General features: G+C 41.9%; 1 protein-coding gene across 3 annotated transcripts in view; it reads left to right on the forward strand.

Moving 5' to 3' along the window:
• Positions 1–22,352, forward strand: part of ELL2 (elongation factor for RNA polymerase II 2) — a 43,547-nt gene extending 21,195 nt beyond the window's left edge. The window contains exons 3-12 of one of the 3 annotated variants that reach the window (XM_083816186.1): positions 2,561–2,682; positions 5,528–5,691; positions 7,966–8,225; positions 10,951–11,075; positions 11,218–11,311; positions 12,670–13,252; positions 15,427–15,496; positions 17,658–17,829; positions 18,879–18,923; positions 19,054–22,352. In XM_083816186.1, the coding sequence (XP_083672312.1) occupies positions 2,561–2,682; positions 5,528–5,691; positions 7,966–8,225; positions 10,951–11,075; positions 11,218–11,311; positions 12,670–13,252; positions 15,427–15,496; positions 17,658–17,829; positions 18,879–18,923; positions 19,054–19,170 (1,752 nt within the window). In that variant the 3' untranslated portion in view covers positions 19,171–22,352. Of the gene's footprint in view, positions 1–2,560; positions 2,683–5,527; positions 5,692–7,965; positions 8,226–10,950; positions 11,076–11,217; positions 11,312–12,669; positions 13,253–15,426; positions 15,497–17,657; positions 17,830–18,878; positions 18,924–19,053 lie in introns of those variants that run through there. The other 2 variants (XM_083816187.1, XM_083816188.1) reach the window with 2 other exon arrangements.
• Positions 22,353–23,933: the final 1,581 nt, after the last annotated feature.

Genomic DNA, 23,933 nt, shown 5'->3' on the forward strand with positions numbered 1-23,933 from the left:
AGACTTTCTGCAGTAATTTCCCTCGTTTAAGGGACAAAGTTTTTGACTTTGTGGGTACTCTGAATGAGTCCTTTACAGAGGCTGCTAAAGCATCTGCTGGGTCCTTCAGTTTCCTGGATTCAGCTGCAAATAGTAAGAAACACGGCATTGAACTGAATTAGCAGCCCCTCTCACCACTAACTGTTGTTCTGAGTTTTTTAAAAATGCCTCCTATTTGTAACTAGTAAGAACTTCTTAAGGAAAATGACAAAAATGAGAGCCTTGTATCCGCTGCATTACAAATTCAATAATTTTGGAACTGAAGATGAAACAATTTTTTATTCTCAGATTAGTTGCACTGCCATTTTTTGAAATATCCGAGCACAGAAGTGTTCTCCCACAATGCTTGCTTCCTCTTTATCTTAACTCAGGGAATGCCTGAGGAGTGATCACCTAGTTCTTGCAAAGTTTTTGAAAAACATACCTTGAAAATGTGAGGATGAAAGTTAACTTCTAGGTCTTTTACTTTCTGGTGAGAAGACACCTGTCACAGTGGTGTCAACAGCTGGTTCCCTCATCATCGTTGGTGCCTTTCTTACAAAGCTGGGCAGGATGGGGAGCTGCAGGAAGCCTTGATAAGTTCAGGATTCGTATTTAAGGTTGCTCAAATGGTAAAACATGTTTGGTGATCAGCTTGATATGTTCCTGCCTGCAAGGAGGCAGATTTGTATGTTTCTCCATACCTTGTCAATGTCTCTCTTCATTAGGAGAAATGAGGCTTCACTGAAGGGAGTGGAAGGGCAACAAACATGTTTTTAAATGTACTCTTAGGCCAACTTCCATCTTCACATTATTATATCAAAACGTTTGACTGTTCTATGGCTTAATATCCACAGTAATTCATCCAGCCTTTTAAAGAAAAATATTCTGGTTATAGATATTATTAATTGTTACGGTGATTGCATGGATATATATTTTTTCAGCTGATCAACACAAAAATAAGATCCCCAAAGCTTTGAGAATTAATTGAAAGCATACACAGCAACAATCATCTACTTCAATATGTGTGGTTGTATTTCTTGACTGGCAGCCTTAGATTGATATTTGCTGTTTTTCCAGAAACTACATCAGGCTACAAAACATCCTCTTCTTCGATGGGTTGAATCCTCAGTCCACTGCTTACAGACCTGTCAATTCCATGCATACACACCTGCTGTATATATTGTAAAATCATTAAGCCGAAATGTTCAATCAGTGGTGGTTAGTTTTAGAGAATGCGGGTGAATCTTAGTGTCACTTGCATCCCTCTGATCTTTTCAGGCTGATGGTTACTCTGTAGTAACCTTTGTAATAGTTGAAAGGTAAGGCAGCACGCATGACCCATGATGATGGATCTGGTAACTTGCTCTGTTTTTATTCTTATCGCAAATGCATAAATTGCTCTTTTAAGAATACAGCTACTTGAGGCTTAAGTAAAAGAATAATGTTCGGGTAAATTGCCTTTCTCCTTGTCCAGCAATTGCCCCGAGCTGTTGCTAAACTCTCTCGATGTTAATGATTAAAATATAAATACTATTGGAGTCTTCTAGTTTTATATTAGTACTTTGTGCAAAATGACATTGATTTTTACAAAGACTAGCCAAATTCACAAGCAAAATGATAAGAGAAAGATTTAAGACTGTCCAATATCACTTTTAAATACCCTTTCTTGTCACTTTTACTTAATATTCCATTAAAAATTCAAGCAAATTTCAGAACAGCTTTTTAGACGTTATGCAGCCTAATTTTACCTTCAGAACAAAGTATTTGGATGGCAGTCTTTTTTTTGTGCTTCAGGGTTTCGTTTGTGAAGCAGCACATTTTTCAAATGTGCTTATGCCAATAAACATTTTAGTGATTCCTCACAGTTATATTTTTCAGCTCTGGTACAGTGCGTCACATCCTGTGCTAAGTGATTAGCTCGGCCAAGGAAATCAGGTTTTATTATATCTGACTGAGTCTACCAACAACTGTTTACATTTCATATTTATGCAAATATTCTAGAACTGAGCTAAAGAGCTTTTAGTGTCTGTTGGAGTTGAAATTCACCTTTGATATCTTTAGAAGTTTTACAATTCATGTGTTGCTGTTTCTTGTAGCTGAACGCTGTATGTGCTTCGTGAGGACTGGGTAAATCACAGAGCTGGGCCATGCACGTTGCTTCGCTCTGTTGAGTTAGCCGAGCTTCAGCCTGTTTGGCTGTGCTCAGGCACTTGCATTTAAAGCTAAGTACGTGCGCAGTAATTCCACTTAATTGGAAAGGACTACTTGCTGCTCGTATGCCTTGCTGAATTAGGTGCCAAACGACTGACTGTAGCTTTTCTGGTACGGTTACAACAGCAGCACATAGCCTGTGCTGCTTTTGGAGGGAGAATTATGCCAGATCAGACTTTTTAGTGATGTCACTGAAATCATACTGAAATTTTTGAAATGCGTTTTCTCATTGAGAAGTAAATCCTGTGAAGACCCTTATGACTGTAGCTAATCACAAGCAAAGGAGTGTAGATTGAAGTCTTTACATAAACTTTTTTTTTCCTTTTAGCTTGTTAAAATTCCCAAAGTTGATCTCCCAAATGAAGTGCATACATTTAACTTCTACTTGTCAAATGTTGGCAAAGATAACCCTCAGGGAAGCTTTGACTGTGTCCAGCAAACTGTCTCAAGGTAAGTTTTACTTAACATTTTCTTTCATGGCAAATTTAAGTAGATTCTGTGGCTTTGAGCATATAGCAAAATCCTTTAACAGAGACGTGCTCTTAGTGATGAGCTGCAGTAAAAAAAAAAAAAAAAAGATTCCTAGCAGTAGCATGATTTTTTGCTCATTATAAATACTTGCTTTTACATAGAATTCTTTGGGTCTTGCTTTTAAAAAGAGTAGCCTTTTGAGTGCTTTCTCACCCCTTAGAGCTATTTTTAAAAGCGTTTGGAGTTCAGTATCATCCAAGCTAGACCAGGTCCATTCTCCAACCATATGTAAATATGATTATAGCTGGCAGCCTGCTAGGAGGCCAGCCATGATGGATAGTTGTCTTATTTTAAGAACCACATAACTCGGTGACCTGCCCATAGCTGCGTGACCACCGCATTTCAGAACCCAAAAGCAATACAGCAGCGCCTTGTCCTGGTCCGTTTGAGTCAAAGTGAACAGTGTTAGGGTCTAGCTAACAGCCCAGCAAGCGCCGTGCTCTCACACCAGGCTTGCCTCAGCCCCTGGAAGAAGGCATTCAGTGTGGTGCTGGTGGGGTTGGTGGCACGGAACCGCTGCCTGTCCCCACGCGTTCGTAGGAAGCTGCCGGCAGAGCCTGTGCTGAGCTGGGAAGCTGACAGCAGGCAGCCCCCATTTAAGCTGGGTCTGAAAGGGGCCAGACAGCGGCTGAGGCTGGCACAAAGTAAGCAGCGGGGGGGGGTGAGCCCTGCTTCCTCTCCCCTCTCCTGTCCGATAAAAGTTCTGTGTGCCTGGTGCGCCGAGGCTGCTGCCGGCTCCTGATTAGAAAACCTGCAAGTGGCCTTCAAGAGGGCCGTTGCGGAAGGCAGCTCACGCTCCTGATAGAAATTGCTTCGGGGTCCTTGTGCAGGCAAGCCGAATGCGTAGCGGTCCTCAAGTCTGACTCAAGTGTTTCACTGAGCATCTCTGTGGCCCCTTTGTTCGGGAAGGAGCAGCTTCTGGTAAATTGAACTGAATTCATTTTATAGGAAAGATTAAATTTAAGCTGCTTTAGGTCTGAATAACATGCCTAAGTAGTTTTAATGTGGTTCTGCCAATCTATTTTGAAAGCTTGTTTGAATTAGGTTTTGTGAGTTCTTTTGTAGTCAGCTCTCAGTTTGTTGGAGTATTCTGTGTAGAATCATTTAAAAATAATACAGAAGGGACCTTCTGCTCAAGGTAGGTCTGGCTTCAAAACTTGCTCAAATTCAGAAAATCTGTAGTCCAAGGAGGAGAATTGCATGGTGTCTCGGTCAGTGCTTAGCTGCTCCCATAGTGTAAGCCTTTTCTCTGAGGTCTGAGCATCTCTTCTTTGGAATATTTTGGGACGAGCTGCTATGGGAGCTGTTCCGTGCAGATGACTTGCCCAGTGGGGCCCTTTCTCTTCTTGAACTTTGTTTGGCTGCTGCAGTCCTGGGAAGTGACAGCAAGCCACACGCGCTGGGCGGTGCACGATGCTTCGGTGCTCCTGCTGGTCCTTCTTAGATTGATAAGTCCCGGTGATGGATGAAGGAAATGTGCAACGGGTAGAGCTTGCGCTCTGGACGGCAAGAACAATCTCTTTCTATTGTACGTGTGCTGTTTTGGGAGCAAGAAATAATTCCAATAGCTCTGGGCTCCAGCTGGACAAAACTGTAGCTGCATTATTCTGAAACAGTTTTCCGTGGCTTGGCTTTGTCCAGTCTTGTGGCTGTCAGAAACAACCTGGTAAGGTAAGAAGGTAGATGCTGAACGTTGCTCAGCCTCTCTTTTCGGAACCTTAATTGGGGCGTTTTAGGGTTGTTCAAAGTGTTTCGGGCTAGATTAGTCTGTCGGCCCCTTCCTGGTCAGAATGAGTGCTCTGCTGCACAAAATACTTGTTCACAGCAGTAATCACGAAGGTTAAATTAAGTTGCTGTTAGGCCGTGGACGTGCTCATCTGGATGAGCGTGAGTGCGTTTGAACTGATCCAGGGGAAACAAGAAGACGGTTCTGGGGAAATGCTGCTCTTCACCTATTTTGCAACTTCTGCCAGCAGCTCCGTCAGTGAGCCGCTGCCGATGTCTGCGGCCAGTACGAACACGAGGCACTCGCATCCCAGAGGACCGGGCCCCTTCAGAAACCTGATGCCCGTCTGAGCTTTACTGAGGAGATACCACGCCTGCCCTCCCGTTGGCTCTGTTGTGCAGGGCTTTGTTTTAAGTGTCCCTTATAAAATACAAATCCTCAGAGTTAAACCAACAGCACTGCTCATTGCTGCCAAATACAGGGGGTCGGCAAAAAAAAGGAGGAGAACCTCTGAAGGAAGCAGTTCGGGGTGGCAGCTAGCGTACAGGCTTTGAGGGGAGGTCTGGCTTTGCTTTCTTGAAGCTCAGGGACACCTGGGCAGTCACGAGCAAGGTGTCAAACTTGGGCAGGCAGAGGAAGCCGGCGACTTTCAAGTATGTGCTTAACTAGGTGCTGAGCATTACTCAGAAGGCCTCTGAGGCATAATGTGCACGTAGCTTTTAGGATGCCCATGTAACTACTCTAGCTCACATAGTAATTTGAGTAGTTTGCTGTAGTTTTTAGTACAGCCACTCATACTGTCGTGAGTTTGCCCCTCAAATGTGGTTATATGAGAACGTTGTGATTATATTGACAGGTAACATGGATAACATTTGGGTGCTGGGTGTGCAGAGATTATTTGAAAGATGTATCGGCTAGCTGTCAGAAGTGAAAACCTTTTTTCTCTGCCTGTTAACACAGGTTTTTAAGTTTCTAATACAACCATACGTCTGGACTTGAAATAGTGCTTGGGCTCATTTTTTTTCAATGTTTTTGTAGTTCTGGAGCCTTGCAACTGAGTTGCCTGGGATTTGTACAGAATAAAATTACAGTATGTGCAACAAATGATTCCTATCAGATGACCAGAGAGCGCATGACCCAAGCAGAAGAGGAATCACGCAATCGAAGTGCAAAGGTTATTAAGCCTGGTGGACCATATTTAGGTATGGTTGTATTTTGTTTTCTACTAGATGTCTGTAAGTTTTCCAATTCAGTAACTATTTCTTTTGGTGTACTGCTGGCAAGTCTTAGTTCTAGGTGGCTCGCTCTCACATCACAGATTTAAAATCTCCTGTTGTTGCATTCAGAAGTTAGCTTTTTTTTTTTTAACCTCCTAAAAGCCTGCCAGCCTTTCCTTCCTTGTTCCCATATTGCTGGGCTGGTTGAAATTTTGACTGTTTATCTGAGGGTTTTTAACTTCCCGTGCACTTACATTCTCTGTTTTAGTAACTAATGTTTTTGTTTTGTAACAGCAGTCTTGAATACCTAAATACTGCACTAAACCATCACCTGAATTTGTAACATAAAAAAAGCAACACTGCGGAAGCCTCTTGTACAAATTCATAAGCATACTTTGGAAAAAGTTTCTTTTCACACATGCTGATGCTAATTAGATTTAATTTATTTTGTCTTCACCATGATTGAGCAACTGTTACCATAAGACTGTGTTTTTCCATAAAAAAAAAAAAAACAACAAACCTCTTAAGTCAAATAATGCTGGCATCTGCCTGTGGATTTCGTAGTTGTGCACAGAACAAAAAGCTCTCGGGTGGCACTGTGTGTTACTGCACTGCACTGAGCACTGTTTCCCCAGAGAGTGTGAAGACGACTGACTCCTGTGCCTGCAGAGCATTCCTAGAAGTGCAAAACGAAGCACTGGCAGCCTCCACGCTGCGGGCATCGGGCAGGGCACGGGTTCCCACCGGGACAGGGGCGCTGGGTGGGTTGTCCGTGCTGCAGGGTGAGAGCTGCAACACCTTCTGCTTGGAGAAGTACCGTTCTGCCTGCACGTCATCCCCGTGGCTCTGGCTGCTTAAACAGACCCCGAGCGAACGCTTTTAAGTTAAGTAAACGGGGCCTGAGGAGGGGCAGCAGCAGAACGACAGGGTTTGGGGGTGCTCCTGTTTCAGGCTGGCCCAGGCGAAGCCCAGGTAGGGCAGGCTGGGTGCTGCTAGAGCAGTGAGGGTGGCTTTCAGCATGCTGCATACGGTACAGCTGGGGAGCTGGGGTTGCCACTCAGGGTAATGGGTGGTTATGTTTCTGGCTGATTGTTTTTAAGTGATTCAGAGATGCGACTTAAGCGGGTGCTTGTCTGAATGCAGCTTCCACTATCTGCTGTGCCAGGAGGCGCGCATCTAAATTGGTTTTACCTTGTCACAATGTTTGTAACGCGTTCAGGAGACAACTGGCAACTTCGCGCTGCTCTGAAAATGTAACCACGTGTGTTTGTGTGGTTAGGTTTGTTCCTGACAACCAGAAGGGCAAAGTCCAAGGGCAGAAAGATCATACAGGTTTGGCCTGCACTGGAAATACGTTTTTACAGTTCCTGGGGATAGCAGCAATAAGCACAGCTATGTACTGGTCTCTCCCCTGTGACTCCAGAAATTTCTTGAATTCCAAGCATGTCTGATGGAGGAGAGGTGGAGCTTCAGATGTTCTGACACATACTCATTAGCCTAAAACATGACTTGTTAGCTTCAGAAAAATGCCTCACATCCTTTGGTGGATCACAGCATTTTTTGCTACAATAATTTTACGTTTTATATTTTCTTTCTGTTCTATAGCAGGTGTTATTTAAAAACTGAGCAGAGGGGTTGAGGGCTTTTTCTGGAAAGCTCAGATCCAGGTTGGGCGCTGTTACTTTTACCTTCTGGATGCCCTGTTTGCAAGCACTCGCGTTGTTCGTCCAGTTGAGAAACGCGCCTCTTTGTAGTTTGATCCAAAATGCTGAGCAGGCTTTCTCTTTAAACTTCTCTGGCATGGTCCCAAGAACTGTTAGGTTCTTGATATATTGTTTTCTGCCAAACTTGATGACATGTATATGGGCTTACATAATAAGGGGGGGGGAGATTTGTTTAGAATGAGTAACTCGGGTGATGAACACCAAGTGCTGGTCGTTTCTTTAATCAGTGGTGCAATTGTTTCTCTAGAATTGTCTTCCTAGGCACTCTTCAGAGCTTAAGCTAAAAAACTGAAAAAATAATAAAAGCAGCACCTATATAAATAAATCTATAAATTTTCCTATGACTCATTTACCTGACTTTTATTGTATTGAATAATATTTTAATTCTGAACCTGGTGCATCTTTACTCTCTGAATATACCAGTAGATCTTAAAATGCTAAGTAAATACACTTTTAGAAATCTCTTTAAAATCAATTTCCTTGGCTACTTTGAACATCCCTGGTAACACTTTTTTTCGTTTTATCCTTAATTTAGGAAAAAGAGTACAGATCAGAAAAGCACCACAAAGTGTTCCAGATGCTGCGCCTGAGAGGAAGAGGTCGACACCCATAAACCCAGCAAATACAATACGGAAGACTCATGCAAACAATACTGTTTCTCAGCGACCGTACAGGGACAGGGTGATTCACTTACTGGCACTGAAGGCTTACAAGAAACCAGAGTTACTTGCTCGCTTGCAGAGAGATGGTGTCAACCAGAAGGACAAGAATTCCCTTGCAGCTATCCTGCAGCAGGTCAGATTATGGTTGCCAGCATTTTTTTCCTCCTGCTCTTCTTTTAATCATGATTTAGGGATATGTTACTCCCATATTTAAATGAGAAAAATAATAAACACCTTAAATAATCTTCTCATCATTTAAGTGTTTCAAAAGGCGCTATGGAGGGTGCTCAAAATGCAAGCCAAGGTGATGGAAGGAAAGACTGAAAGATCTGGGGGTAGTTTTGTTTTTCTAGGATGGCAGGCAGCAATTCACTTTTTTTTTTTAGCTTTGTTGCTCCTACTGCCGTTTTTCCCCATGCTTCTCTGTTGCTTGGACTGCTGAACCAGCTAAATGAGAGCAACTGACTTTACTTTCTCTCGGTTGCTTGAAATAGGTCATCAGAGTACTTAATATTTGTTGTGATGAGTTTATGGGGAGAAGTCAGTAATCAAGTAGGTTAGTGTTTCATGTGCATGTAGTTGGTGGCCTGTACATGGTATGTTGGCTCCTCTTGTGACCTGTTAGAACTGCTGTCCGTTGAGGGGGTCTCAGCCATCAGTAAATGGGAAAGGCAGTGGTCCTCATTGGAGCAAAGGTTTTCTTTGCTATCGTATGAATTCTGCTTTTATCATTCTTGCAGGCTTTTTTTCTTATGCAGTGGCTTTTCCAGTGCTCCTCTGAGTTAAGTTCTGCTTGTTTCTTCATCACGTTCATCAAAATCACCAGTAAGCCTACAGTGTTTTACAAGGTGAAACTTGTAAATTCTGTGGTCAGGAGTGACACATTTTCTACTCAAACAGTTCAGGGAAGGCTCATTAGGATATAATAATATGCAGTGGATGCTGACTTTATTTTTTTAATACTACTGGTGCCCATAGACTGTGACTGAGTTATGCAAGTATATGCAAGCGTAAGCTAGGAGCATTTTCTGTCCATCTAGGATAGTTTTGAAAACTACTACGGTGAGGAAAATTTAATATTTATGCAAATTTGGTTGTTCCTACACTGAATTTTAAACACTGGTTGCTCAAATACGTAAAGTATTGTTGCTTTGTTTGCCCAAAGCAGTGGTAGTTTTTCACCTTGAAGATGTCCAATTTAACAAAAGCTGCATTCTTACATATGAATTTAAATAGTTAATTTTATATTTTAAGTTGATTTTAAAAGTCCAGAAGCTCAGCTCTCTAGACTAAAAAAAAAAAGTTCTACTATTCCATTATTTTTGGCAACGTTTACAAGAGACCTTGAGTCTCCTTCCCATAGGTAGTGTGAATTGCCTGAAGGTACTAGTTTGCATTTAAAAATGATCATGTTAGCAGCACTACACCATGAAAAACCTTACTCAATTTTTTCTTATCTTAGTAATCATTTAGAGGAATCTAGTACCTGGAGCCTAAACTTGCTAAGATCTAACATTCACGGATTTCATTTTCTGAGAATATAGCTTTAATTCAATTTTTAACAAATGGTTTAGTTTCTGGGTGTCTTGTACACTTTTAATTATTTTTAAGCAGGGGACACTCGCACACAGACACAAATTAGTAGCATTTATAGTGTATTAAAGAATAAAAAAAATAAACTCAGGTCTGAGAATATGTCAGAAAGTACATCAGAAAATAAAGCATGCTTAATCCACTAACGCATTTAAATCCTTTTTCTTTGAGCGTCAGCATTCACATATTTTAGTGAACACCTGGCTGGAGAAAATAATGAAAGCTGCAGAAACTGGTGGTTGTTTTTCACAGAGCAATTGAACATTTTGTATCAGGCAAATGGACCAATGCTGTTTTTCTTTGATGTTTTCTCAGAAATCTGGAGCAGGTGTCAGAGGAGGAAGTCTGAAACAGCCATTTGGGTGGCAGTGGTCCTGAGGTTTTGCTAGTTAACTTGAACTTTTTGAGTATACTTTGCGTTTTTCTTAGGAAAGATATTTTAACACCTTATTTGCAGAGGCACGTGACTTTCTCACGACAGTGACTTGCTGAAATGAACCCTGTGCCTGCAAGAGGAAGAGTACATCTGTACATCTCTCCTTTAGCACTAAATCTTGGCTTTAAAATAGAACTTGTTAGGTATGACCACAGTTACCTTTTTTCATCTGTAAGCCTTTTGTGTGGCAGAATAATCCATCTTTGTAGTAAAAGAAAAAGTGCGGCTATCCTGTAAGCCTCTTCAACAGGAAGCTGTAGTTCCCTGCAGCGGGGAAGAGAAACGCCATTCTGTTCACCAGGCAAGTGATGACAAATGAGCTGCTCTTGCTCGTGCTGCGGTCGTTGAGGTGCTGATGGAGATGCTTGCCCAGGAACAGCCGTGCTCCGCAACTGCAGCGCAGTGGTGTCAGGCACGGGAACAGCCTGCGTCCTCCTGAAGTGGAACAGCTCTCAATCTGCACCTGGGGGCGTGCGTTCTCTGCTCCTTAACAGAAAACAATATTAAAAACCAGGCCTGTTCACATGCTGTACCGGTGAAGACTGGGCAGTTTTGACATAGCTTGCCGTGGTTCTTAGTGCTGTGTTAAAATCAAACAGGGTGATGTGGCGCAGAGAGATTTTCACGAGCATGTTTCGTATATCCAAAATTGACCGTGTTTTTGAGGATCGGTGCTCATTACATGAGAACGACTTTGATCTTCACCTCTAAAACCTAGAAGACTCGTGCCTGATTTTGTTTTCAGTGATGATTTAGCTCTGCTGTACTACTGTGGTTTGTGTTTAAGTATAATGAACTTTTTTTTTCTTTTATTAACGTCTGCCTGTAGGTAGCCAACTTGAATCCCAAGGATAACTCTTACACTCTGAAGGATTATGTATTTAAAGACATTCAAAAAGACTGGCCTGGATACAATGAAGTTGATAAACAGTCATTGGAATTAATACTTTCTAGGTAAGTTCAGTCTCTAGGGGAAGGAAAATAAGTTTTAGAAACTTTATTCTGGGAAATGAGGAGCGTGTGCTTTCCCAGTAATGAAAGAATTATGACATGGATGTGTTTGCCTTGTAACCTGAAATATGGGTAATCCTTACAGAAGAGTAAATTCATCTCAGAATACCACCAGCACCAGTCATTTGGAATCTCCTGTAACTTCTAATAAAGATGCTGCATCAGCTTCTCCTTCCCAGGTATTTTGTGGCTTTTTAACATTATTTACGATGTATTATGATTTAACTGGCTTTTATGTTGGAGTAAAAGCTGTAATGCAAAGCACTAGTGTTGTCTTTATCATATGAAAAACTGAAGCACTTATTTCTACTTGGGCAATTACATTTTTTTCAAGACGGTTGCACTGTCAGAGACTTTAAACCTTATGCTCACATAGCTCAAGAGCTGCTACGTTTATTAAAATCTTCAGGGAAAAAAGCAGTTTCTGAATACACGTTATCTTGTAAATAAGCCTAGATCTCACAGGAGGTATCCATGTAGTGCTTGAATAGCTGAGGCATCAGCCTAGCATGTCGCTGTCAATAGCATGTTGACCTTGCAGGAGCTAAGCTTGCCTGTAGGGGCCGAACTTCTTGGCTACCCATTATTGTTACAGTCGCATACTTTCTGATTAAATACTTAATAATTTTGTATTGACACACAACTTGATTATCTTGGTGTGTGGGAAGGTCTTCTGAAAATCATACATACATTGTTTATATATATTTATATAAATAGTTGTTACACAATTGCATGCATTCAGGGTTCTTTGTGATATGGTACTTAGAATACATCAAACCCGCACGAACATCCTTGTGCTGCTCTTTAAATATAATGCTCAGAAAAGTCTAGAATAAGGACAAATTACAATAGCGATCTACTGTTTGAGGGAATGTTTTTCTTCTTCCTGGCATCGTTTAAATACTTGTTATGGTGCAGGGTAAAGGGCAGGTCTGGATCAGTGGGAGGTACGTCAGCCTTCTCCCAGCCTTTTCATACTTAACATACTTACGTCCTGTTTCTCTAAAAAGTAAAACAGGACAATACAAACTCTTTAGAAAGTGCTTAAAAAAAACTCTTATACAAAACACATCGCTTTACGGAAAAGCACAACTCTTTTTGTGACTGAAACAGCACGTTAGTAAGTGCAATCAAAACTTGAAGGAATTTGGTTACGTGAGCTTGTGTGTGCATAACGATACATGGGAGAGGACTTGAAGTCTCTCATGGTTAAGAGATTTTAGTGCTGCTCGGAGCTGCCGTGGTCAGCCAGGAGGTGTGGCAGCTGCAGGAGACCCTCGGCCTCAGTGCGCGGGGACCTGACCTCCTCATCTGGCTGCAGCCTTCTGCAGCCTTAGCTGTAGGCTTGGACGAAGTCTTGCAAAGCCATAAGATTAAAAGCTAAGTGTAAACGAGCTACGTGTTTAGCTGCATCAATTTCTTGCTTGGCAGTTGTTGTTTTAGGTGTGGGATGTGTGTTCAAGATCTGCCTGTTCTGAGATGCTTTTGCCTGGGCCGGCAGCAAAACTGAATTCTGATAATCCATTTTATTTTTCAGAAACGCCTCTTGGATTCCGATTTCATCGACCCCCTGATGAACAAGAAGCCGAGGATCTCTCACCTCACCAGCCGAGTCCAGCCGTCCTTTGGCACCCAACCTCCTGCCCCCAGCGAGAAGACAGCCCCGGCCCCACCACCGGCAGCCCCGGCCCCAGCACCAGCCGCCGCGGCGCCCGCCCCGCTGCCCCTGCCCACCACGCACCCGCCTGCCTCCAACCCACCCCAGACCGCCAGCTCCAGTTCCCCCACCACCCCTGAGGGGCGCGGGACCCAAGATCTGCCCGTAGACAGCATCAGCCAAAACAGCAGTAGCATCTTTGAGGACCAGCAAGAAAAATATACCTCTCGGACTCCCTCGGGAACCCCAGCGCCTGCTGACGGTCCGTTGGAGCATCATACCTTGCCGGCAGGCGAGAACAGCACGGCGTTGTACAAAAAATCCAAGAAGAAGGCCAAAAAGCATAAGGAGAAGGACCAAATCAAAAAGCAGGACACTAGGAGTGCAGGCGAAAAGGAGAAGGACCTTAGAAAAGAAGAAACTGCCAAGCTGAAAAACCCCTCCAGTTTGGAGTCAGGTGAAGGTATCCATACACTGCTTTTCCTAAATATTACATGGGTAACTGTTGTGAAAAGGTGCTGGTAAAAACGGGGGCTGGAAAGGTGAATGGTCTGTTTCCTCCACTTGCTCTATATTAAGTCCCTTCCCGTTACCCCGAACTTATGATCATGAATTAGGAAATCATATTTTTTGTCTGCCATTGCATTACACTTTATCTTTTAGCTTTAAAAAAAGAAAAGCCCCAAAAGAGATACTGAGGTTGTTCTGCTGGAACCTTACCTAAAGTTAGGCATATTTTTAAGAATTCTCTCTCTACATTACTGAAATGGTTAGAACAGAGAAATATTATATGGATTTCTGTTGAACTGTAACCCTTTAAAAGGAAGGGCTAGGTGCTAGAAAAACACAAGTAATAGTTTTTTTTAACTTGAATTCCATGAAACTGACAGTTCACTGAAATTTACTTTTACTTTTTTAATCAGCAGGTTTTAAAGCCTGTGCTCTAATAACATGATTAGAGAAGCTTGTCACATGTATGTATTGCATACTATTTACTGAAATACGTATTTACTGAAAGACATGGATCAGAAATAAATGTATTTAATCAGGTATTACAAGACAAAGTTCATAGTACTCTACCTTTTGTTGGGTTGTCTAAAACCTACGTAAACTGGAAAATGGTTTACTAGAATTTTGGTTTGAACAGTGCTGTAAGCTCTTCTCCATTTTAGCCACAGAACCTACTACTTCAGCAAACTAAAAGTTGGGTTTGGCCCTTGCCTATCACAGCCCAAAGAAATCTTCAGAGCATGCAGGGTGCCCCTCTGAAGGACTGTGTATGTAGATAAGTGTGCTTTGAGACAGTCTTTTCACATTTACCCTGGACATACTGCCCAGTTGCCCACATGTGGCATGGAATTGCCTTGAAAATAATTCATGCTTGACTTTACAGACATGTGAAAGTCTTTCTCCAGATACCAGTAATGTAATTCTGAATGACTGGGGAAGTAAGGATCCATATTAACCTTCAAGTTGATGGTTATGTTGAAACTTTCAGATGGGTCTAGCCATTTAAACAAATAATGCTTGAGCTTTTGGAAGTGAAATGCTCACAGCCAAATTGCTCACAGAAATAGTATTTTATATGCTGAGGTTATTAATATTACTGTTTGCATTTTTCTCAAATTTTATTCTTATACTGTTTTTTACCACACTTCCTGCTTATACCCTGTGATAATTTTAATATTAAAACTAATCCAGTAGAACACATGTAAGTTGTCTTTTCCTGTGACTTTGTTCACATAGCTTACAGCTTGGTAAAAATGGCTGAGCTTTGGCAGAAATACTGTGCTTAAACAGCAGTGATGTACGATAGTGATTACCATAAAGGATTGTATGTTTTTTAAGCTTCCCAACAAACCTCAAATGAAAAGAAAATAGATTACAAAGATACTGAGCCTTACTTTCTGTTCCAGCTATTTTTCTTATTTGTCAAAAAGACAAATGTGTCTTGAAATGTTTCTTTAAAAAGAAGTACTGGAGGTTGAATGTACTGTGTTTTCACAATGCCATCTAAAAGAGCAAAAGAGCAATTTACAAGTGCAAATAACTTTCAACCCCGCTATTGCCACGTTAATTGATGAACAAGTCTTTGTTGCAGGTTATTGAAGCCTGAATGCCAGTAACCCGTATACAATGCTCTTGACTTTCCTGTCTAGAAGAGTGCTGAAATTTAATCCAACTTTGGGTATCCAAAATGGGTAGGGAAGGAGGGACAAAAACGTGGCATGAAAAGAACTTCAGCTTTCTACTCTCTTTACTGCCATCCTCAGAAGCCTGGATGTTGGTATATATCAAACTCTGTTCTATTGTGTGACTACATCTGTTGCTGTGTAATTTGAATTGCTGTGCAGATGCCACATCATGTCTTGAAATAAGAAAAGTTGACCTCTGAGTAATAGTTCGGTCATGCAGACCCTGTGGAATAAAGTAGCCATGCCCTTTTTGTAAACTCCGGTGCTGCCTACTGTGGAGAAGGTCGTGTGAGCACTATTATTAACGTGTAGAGCTTATTGCCAGTAATTTACTGTGAGAGTAAAACTCTAAAGGATTTTTTTTCCAGTCCATCAGGTTGGTACTGTTTAGCTCTATTAAAAGGCTGTTTATCATGAGCATCAAAATTCTGTTTTTCCACAGGAGTTAAAGAAAATTCTACTGCCTCCACAGATCCTCCTTCATCGACAAGTGAACTACCAGACTATTTCATGTGAGTAAAATAATAATAGTCATACCACTTACAGATGATTTTTCAACTACTTCAGTAAAAACTCTAGTTTAGCTACAAAACTGAAAAATTACCAAAATGTAATTTTACAGTAATGACAAATTCCTTTAAAATGACAATTTCCTCTAAAGGAACATGCCATTACTCTAAAATTACATTTTGATTTAAGTCAACCAGCTGCCCTATTTGCATACCTGTAAGTTTCGAAATCTAAGGCTGTCCCTTAACTGTTTCGAGGGGGAAGAAGTACTAAGAACAATTTTTAATATGGTTTAGCAGATTAAAAAAAAATATAATAATTTCACTCTTCCTGAAGACCAAAATGAAAAGGCATATGAACATGTGCTGCTTTCTGTTTAGGAGTGAGGCAATCCAGAAGGAAGTTTGAATGCTAAATTACTCAGTATGTGAAGTTTGAATATCTTTCCTGTGTTTCCACTACTTAGGACATCTAAAGTACATCTAAGTTGGGAAGGTGGGGAGGGAAAACTAGCAAATTTAAAGTCCAGCATTGCAAAGTAAATTGTATTACACACACCAACAAATGCGAACTAGCAGAATTAACTATCTAACTATTGCTTAAGCTTTCATGTAAATGACCACTGATTAATTGGAAGCTACAGCAAAATATACAATTTCACCACAAAATTGTAAAACGGGGGCCTAGAGATGGTCAAGAAACCTCCATTCAAATTTAAATTCTAGCTTCTTAATTATGACTACAAAAAAAAAGTACAAATGCACTAAACTTGTATATGAAATGTTGCATATCTGCAATGATCGGGGTACTGCAGTCTTTACAAATGAAGAAAGACTTCCCAATTGAGTTTAATTTTAGCTCCATAGCAGATTGTCATGTCAGATGCCCAAAAAGTAAAATTTACTTGCTGTATCTTGAAAATTTTTGTCCCTCATAGCAATAAGAAGTGCTGAAGAACTTGCTTTGAAATGGCATAATAGCGGAATCAGTAGGTTGCCTAAATGCTTTATTAAAATATTAAAAATAATTTTCTGTAAGATGATTATTCTTTACATTGTAACACAAATAGCTTCTGCATATTTAATGCAGTGATGCATTGTGGGCAGTCTGAGGGTAGCTCTAGCACTGTGGGGCAGCAGTTTTAATGCTTCCTGTGCTGGGCTGAGAATTCAAACACTTGGCCAGCTAGGAAGGGGGTGTCCTTATAGATCTGTTGAGAATAGAGAAGGCCCTGTGGAGCAGGTGAGGGTAGGTGTTTGTCTTGGCCACAGTGATGAGGAATTAGTTGTATAAAATGTTTGATATTAGCAGAAAAAGGTCAGCAGAGTTGCCAGCCTGGATTGTAGGAGAGCAAACTTTAAACTACTCAGGGAACTAGTCGGCAGCATCCCTGGAAATCAGCTCTAGAGGGTTTAGGAGTCCATCAGAGCTGGTTGATTTTGAAGAACCACCTTTTAAAAGCCCAGTTGCAGGCAATCCCAGAGTGTGGCAAGTCAAACAAGTGGGGCAGAAAACCAGCCTGGCTGAACAGGGAGCTCCTTGAACTAGGGCAGAAGAAGAAAATACATGTCCTCTGTGAACAAAGTCAGGCTTCACAGGGAGAGTGGAGAGCAGCAGCTCACATCTGCAGGGAGAAAACAAGAAAAGCCAAAGCTTGACTTGAATTGACATTTGCCATTCAGTTAGTCCTGAAGTGGTCAGGCAGTGGGACTTGATGGTCTCTGAATTCTGTTCTGTTCTATCCAAACACATCCAGTCACATCGTTACACCAGTCCCGAGTCTGCTGATCATTCTCTGTTATTGCCAGGCACAGCAGGACAGGTGTGAGCCTTAGGTTTGCTCCAGTCCTTTGTTGTTGTCTCCCTGAGACCTTGCTCTTTTCTGGGACTGAAGTTTCTCAAAACAGCACTTCTGGTGTTTTGTCATATAATCAGCTTGTTGCTCCTCGTACATCCTGCAGAAGTGCCCAGGCCTGTGTTTGCAGCTCTAGGCAGGCACAAAGCAATCAGTTCCTAGCTTCTAGGAGAACAGTTAATTCTTTCCTCGCAGAGGAGGTAAAGAAGGGCAGAGTGCAGCAGTTAATCCTTTCCTCACGACTTCTGGCTGATACTATGAAATGGCTTTGGTGTACACTTATACACACACTTGTTTTTTTCCATTAGAAAATACATAGCTATAGTCTCGTATGAGCAACGCCAGAGTTACAAGGATGACTTCAATGCCGAGTATGATGAATACAGGAATTTGCACGCTCGGATGGAGAGTATCACCAGGAGATTCATGAAGCTTGATGCACAAAGGAAACAGCTTTCTCCAGGGTCTAAGGAATATCAGGTAAAGCAGAATAAAACCGCACACGTTTGTTTCTCTTTTCTCTCATCTCTTCCAAAAGTCCACATTCTCAGCACAGGCAGATGCTTCAGCATAGTAATCCATTAAATTGTATTGACAAGGTTTTAAAAGTTCAGTGTTCAGGAGGGACCAAGTGACTGGTCGTATAGCTGGAGTTACCGGATCGGCAGTGGCTTTGCTAACTGCCCTGCAGTGTCCCAGTGACATGCTGCTATATTGATGAGGCAGAAGCACAGAAATACGGAGAACAGCAGCTATAATCCCTGGGCTTTGCTAACCAGCTGTTTTCTGTTATTTGAAGGAATATGTATTTAACTACATGTACGTAAAAGGACCTACAGCGACAAACATACTCGGCTTCTAGGTGGTTGGCCCAAACCCTAGTTGAAAATTTTAGCAAAGAAGGGTACTAAAAACATAGCATTCCAGTTTTTGAGCCTGGGATGACGTTATTTGGACATGCAAATTTCAGCTGTTCAGTAACAGTATTCTTTAATTCTGTGTGTATGCTGAGGGTTCTTGGTAGTATCTGGCTACCTTTTATAAGCTTTTTTGACAGATTGCAAATGTATTTGTGAGTAGGAGGAGTATTTTAAAATACTTGGTACTGCTTGGTCAGACAAATGAGAGAAACCTTGCAGAACTCACATACGTGGTCTGACTCCGTGTGGACTAGCTTTTGACTTTTGTAGCTTCACAAAACCCTGCAAGGAGTTGTGTAGCCCTTAATTGAAGACTCCACCCAACTGAGCTGTCTGTGAACACAAGTATTTTACAGTGGCATGAATGACTTCACAAAGGGAATCTTCAAACACATTCTCTTCTTGTTGCTTATTTACAGGTTTAATTGCAGATCTGGGCTGTTTCCTAGGTTTGTTGGTCTGGTTGTTGTTTTGCAGTACAGGGGAGGGATGGCTCTTGGATAAGAAAATATCTTGAATAACACTGTATTTTTACTGCTTTACATAGTTGCATTTTCTAATAGCAGTGAAAAGTTCTTCATTATTGTCTTCACTTTTTTTTCCTTGAAGATCCTTCACGAGGAAGTCCTAGAAGAGTATCGAAAGATACAACAGGTATGTATAACACAAGGTCTGTGGGAGTTAGAAATTGCTGAGATGGGCTTGAGGCCATTTTTAAGCAAAGGATGTGAAATACTAAACTCAGAAATATTTTCATGCCCTAATTTTCTTTTTATCTTTGCAGTCTAGCCCCAACTACCATGAAGAGAAATATAGATGTGAATATCTACATAACAAGCTGTCTCATATTAAAAGACTTATAGGTGAATTTGACCAACGGCAAGCAGAGTCATGGCACTAGTCTTCTGCTTGGACCAGAACATGTGAATGACCAGAAGCTTATTTATTTAAAATTCCAGATGAGTTGCTCTAAGATTCTAAGAGGCTAGAACTTTTGCATTACAAAAGTTTCAGTATTAGTATACTTGAGTTGACTACTTCTGTTGTTGTTGGTGTTGCTTATATGCATATTTGAAGCTGCTTTTTCTGGTCCCTTCTTTTCTTCAAGACTTACGTTTGTCCATTGAAATCCATCTTATTAGTAGGTGCTGGGATCCCAGCACAACATCTACTATGAGGTTGTGCACATTTTAAGAAAATATTGTAGCAAACTGAAGTACTTTTGGATAAATATAAGGCTATTTTTCTGACCTTTCTTGTTAATGCAAACTCTTTGCCTTAAATGGTAGAAGGTTTAGAAATTTGCACAAAAAAAAATTAAAAAAAAAAAACACATTGTTTTGGAGGGTTAAAGAGGCATGTATATAAGTGCTATATACAGCCCATACTTGTTACAACAGAAACTCATCACTGCAACTCAAACCCCCATTGCAATGGTTGCCTTAAGGTGTTTGCTTGTGTGTATTTAGTGTAGTTAAATTATTAGCTACACTGCTTCCCACTTCTCTGCAGCACCTGGGAAGCACTACGTGGCCTACCAGTGTCTGAAAGTGTGTGCCTGTACTGTGTGCGTGCAAGAATGTGTGGGTGTGAGCATGCGTGATGGGGAATAAAAATTAAAAAAAAAAAAGCTGCTACTCTAAGTAGGCCAAACGCTCAGGTTAAAACAACTGATGAGTGTTGCTGTAGGTTTTTTCCTATAAAATTGCTACTTCTATTATGGAAGATGAAAACATTTTCATTTCAATAGTTTGTCAGCTTTATTAATGTTGGGAAAATCGATACTTTACAAAAATTAAACAGATATATAGTTTTGGGGCAAGAATATAAAATTAAGCATGTAGGTTACCTATTTATATACTGCTATAAAGTATTTTTTGAAGAGAGATATGCAAAGAAGCTATTGCCTACATGAAATGTATATTTAAAGATTTTTGTCCTGGGTGCCAGGAATGTAACAAACAGATGTATTTAACTATGAAATACTGTGATCACCAAACAGCACAAACTTTCATTTCATGCAGTTTTTGGTTTATTTTGATTTAAACTATTGCTTGCTTTGTCATGTGAAAACACAGGTTATCTGGTCAAAATAGAGCAAAATCTTTGTTTTATTGTTTTTGTCTTTTCAAAATGCTGCCAATTGAAAAGGGAAGCATTATGTTTACAAATCTGGTTTTGGAATATTTGCCAAAATTGTGGTAGTATCTTCAATAAACTTTATCTCCAGCATAACAATAAATAAATAAATAAAAATGTTGTGTGTCACTGTAAACCAGAAAATGTTTGAGATTTGTCAGAAAATATGCATTCAGGTAAATGGGGATATGAATTTTTGCCTTAAATTTGTGGGTTCAGATACCTTCCGTTTGTGAAGATGAAATAGCGTGCAAGAGGCATCTTCCCTTCTCTTGCATGAACACTATACTTCTGTTACGTATTTTGAGACCAAGTTGGCTCTGAGTCCCTTGGCTTATACTGCACATTTCAAATGGCAAAGTGAAGGGGAGACCTCTTGCTTCCCGTCAAGAGCTGCGTTCCTCTGGGCCCAAAGATGGAGCTTGATCTTGAGCATGCACACAGCAGTGCCCAGGTCTGAGTGCGGGGGCTGCTGACTGCACTGTAGCTGCACTGGATGGCTCCGTTTCAACCCAGAAACAAAGCAGCTGCTCAGATTAAAGTAAGGGGAAGCTGCTGGTATCGGGACCCACCCTGGCAGTGCTCTTTATCTAAACTGTATGCACAGATCTGACTTTAGCTGCCACTGTGGTACGTGCAGTGCTGCTCTACAGCTGCGTTGTTACCATTTGTAGTGCTACCACTGTGTAACTGAGACCCAGTGTCGTTAACTATTTTTTCTCCTTTTATGAGAAAAAGATTGATCTGTATTTGCATGCATCTTCTGGTTTACAGCCTGTGTATCTGTTGCTGGGGATTAATGTACTTGAGAGGTCCACTGTGTATAATCATGAGACCTGACAAGCTACTGTAAAGACCTTAATTGAAGGTTTTGCCCATTTGCATTGAGCATTTCTTAAGCCTTGCAAGTATACCCAACAGCCTATGCAGATTTACAGCACTGTTTTGCAATACGTATCTCTTGTTTCCCTTGAGCTGTTGTTCCTGTTCGTCAGATACAGAGAACCCACTGAAGCTGGGCCTGTGACTGTATTGCCTGTCCCATGCAAGTGTCCAGCTCGCTCCGAGGAACAAGCACTGCAGATGGTGTCATCGTGGCTGGGGTTACAGCAAGCCCAGAGCGAACAGTTGATGTAGAGAAGGGGCAGCTGCATGTGCTCCTGCTTGGAAGCTGGATCTCACCGCGGCTTGAAAAAACATGTAGTCAAGAGGGAGGCATCAGCCTGTCCAGATGACTGAAAAAAAATCAGAGGATGACTGTGTTCCAGTCTTGCTATAGTTTGGGGGAGGGAATCTATGCCCAAAGAAAACTGTCTCAGAACAGTATCTCCAAACTATCACAGGAAGCAGATCACTCTTGACTGCTTCTGAGCCTTCGTTTGACCTTGTCAATTACCAAAAAGTAATAATAATAATATTTTGCAAGTGTTTTGTGAAACACATGGGTAAGTCATAGAGGCAAAGTTGCTTCAACATGTTTTAAAGAGAATTCAGGTTAAGGTGTCGATATTGTAACTTTGCTCATACGTTAGCTTTTTTAAAATAGTGATGTTACAACCAGTCTTTCTGGATATGTAAATGTTGATTCATGTGAAGATCTATGGCTGCTTTGAAGTATGATTCTTTTCGTAAGTTTTGCTTTCCTCTGTTTGTGTACCTGAGGGGAGAGGGATGTGGGCAGCAATTCCGTAGCCGCCTTCTGGGCAAGGATATGGAATTGTCCAAAGGAGGACAGCATCTGGGAACATGAAGGCTTACAGCAGGGCTGTGAATCCCCCTTGCTGAATTGGAGAGTATTCTAAAACTTTTTCAATCGTTTCTGTACCAACTGTATTAAAACTCTACATGAAAGACCCTGGGGCGTTCTGTCAATGAACACTTGAGCCGTTGTTGCCCCTCTGTTCTGCATCAACTTAGGTTCAATAAAATGTTGACTTTGCAACACTGAGGTGTGGGCCTGTCCTTGTCTGGGGGTGGCTCTCCTCGGGCGTGGGTGGCCCGTCACCTTGCCACCATGTCCTGCTGCTGAGGGGCATGGAAGTGAGAAAAATGGTGGTGGAGAGCAGGAGCTGCGTTGTGCCAGCCTCGACTGAGCACCCTGCTCCAGTTGTCTTGTGCTTCCAGCTAGTCTCCCTTCTTTCACCCAAGCCTAACATCTGGCCTCTTTCTCTTCCCGTTCCTCAGCTGGAGATGACCCTTGATCCTCATTTTGTGATGCTGAGAGCAATTCCTAACCTGAAAGAGCAAAATGTTCACATGCCAAATTGCAGTGGCTGTTATTCCTACTCCTGTCTCTGCTTCTGCATTACAAAGCACGGCACACCATCCTCGCAAAACACTCGTGTCCAGAAAAACAGAGCGTCTGGAAAACTGTCCAGGGCCACGGGGCTTTTTTCCCAGCACTGCACGGCCAGAGGTGAGGTGGCAGCGTTCTCCCAGGTCTCCTCGCTGTTGGCTGAATTTCAGGCTCTTCTGCTCTAGAGCTTGCTTGCCTGTTGGTCAGTAACTGTTAGTACTGGATGCTTGCGTTGCTCCCCGCAGGTAATAGTTGGTTACAAATGCAAAACCGATGCATGAATGAAGGGTTTAGAAGCAGGTATCTTTACTCTGGCTCACGTTTCACTCTGCCCTTAAACTGCTTTTTGGATGTGTAAATTCTGCGCGTGTAGTAGTCCTGTGCATTTCTGGCTGTCGTTTTGACACCGAACCAAAAACAAGACAACACCCCTCCAGAAACCACACACTCTTTGAAACCCTAAAACCTAAACACTTCTGAAGTTCTCGCTTTGAAAAGTTACCAACCCAGTAAGTTACATTTACCATGTGTAAAAGCTTAAATTTTGATGACACATGCAGATGTAGTCATGTTTTCCGTGTGGATGGAGCCTTAATGCTGGAGGACTTCTGGTGCTGTGGTAAGCCTAGGAGCAACACCAGGGCTGTGCCTTGGCTTGGCGCTCGGTAATGCATCGGGGAGCTGGGATTCCTGCTCTGGATCTGTCACTGATGGGATGCTGAGCTGGGGCCTGCGGATCAGCTGGCATCAGCTTCAAGATGCTGAAGGCATCTCCATTAATAACCCTAACACCAGGTTAAAAATGCAATGTTAAGATGAAATTGCTCTCTGGGCATCATGCTGCGGGTGTCAGCACCTCTCTGACCCACACCGACCCCAGCCGGGGTGCTCCGAGGTGCGGAGCAGAGCTTTCCCCGCGGAGCGTGGTCAGGGCGTGCGTGTCACACGGCAGGCTGGCAGAAAAGCAGTGGATTTTCTGGCAGCTTGATAAACACAGCCTGCGCCAGCTCCGGCTTTCTTTGGTGCTCCAACTGCCTCAATTCATTGCTTGGAGAGTAATTGCAGTGTCAGAAAACAGCTAGATCGTAAGGCACTGATAAGGCCCTCATCACAGGAAGCAGCATGTACGTACGTAAAAAGACACCACGGTCTTTATAAATATCTCATGTACGAAATTGAGCTTCTCTGCCTTGCACAGATAATGGGGCTGCCACGGTTCAGGCTCTTTC

Source organism: Anser anser (assembly GCF_964211835.1).
Source record: "Anser anser genome assembly, chromosome: Z".
Taxonomy (NCBI): Eukaryota; Metazoa; Chordata; class Aves; order Anseriformes; family Anatidae; genus Anser; species Anser anser.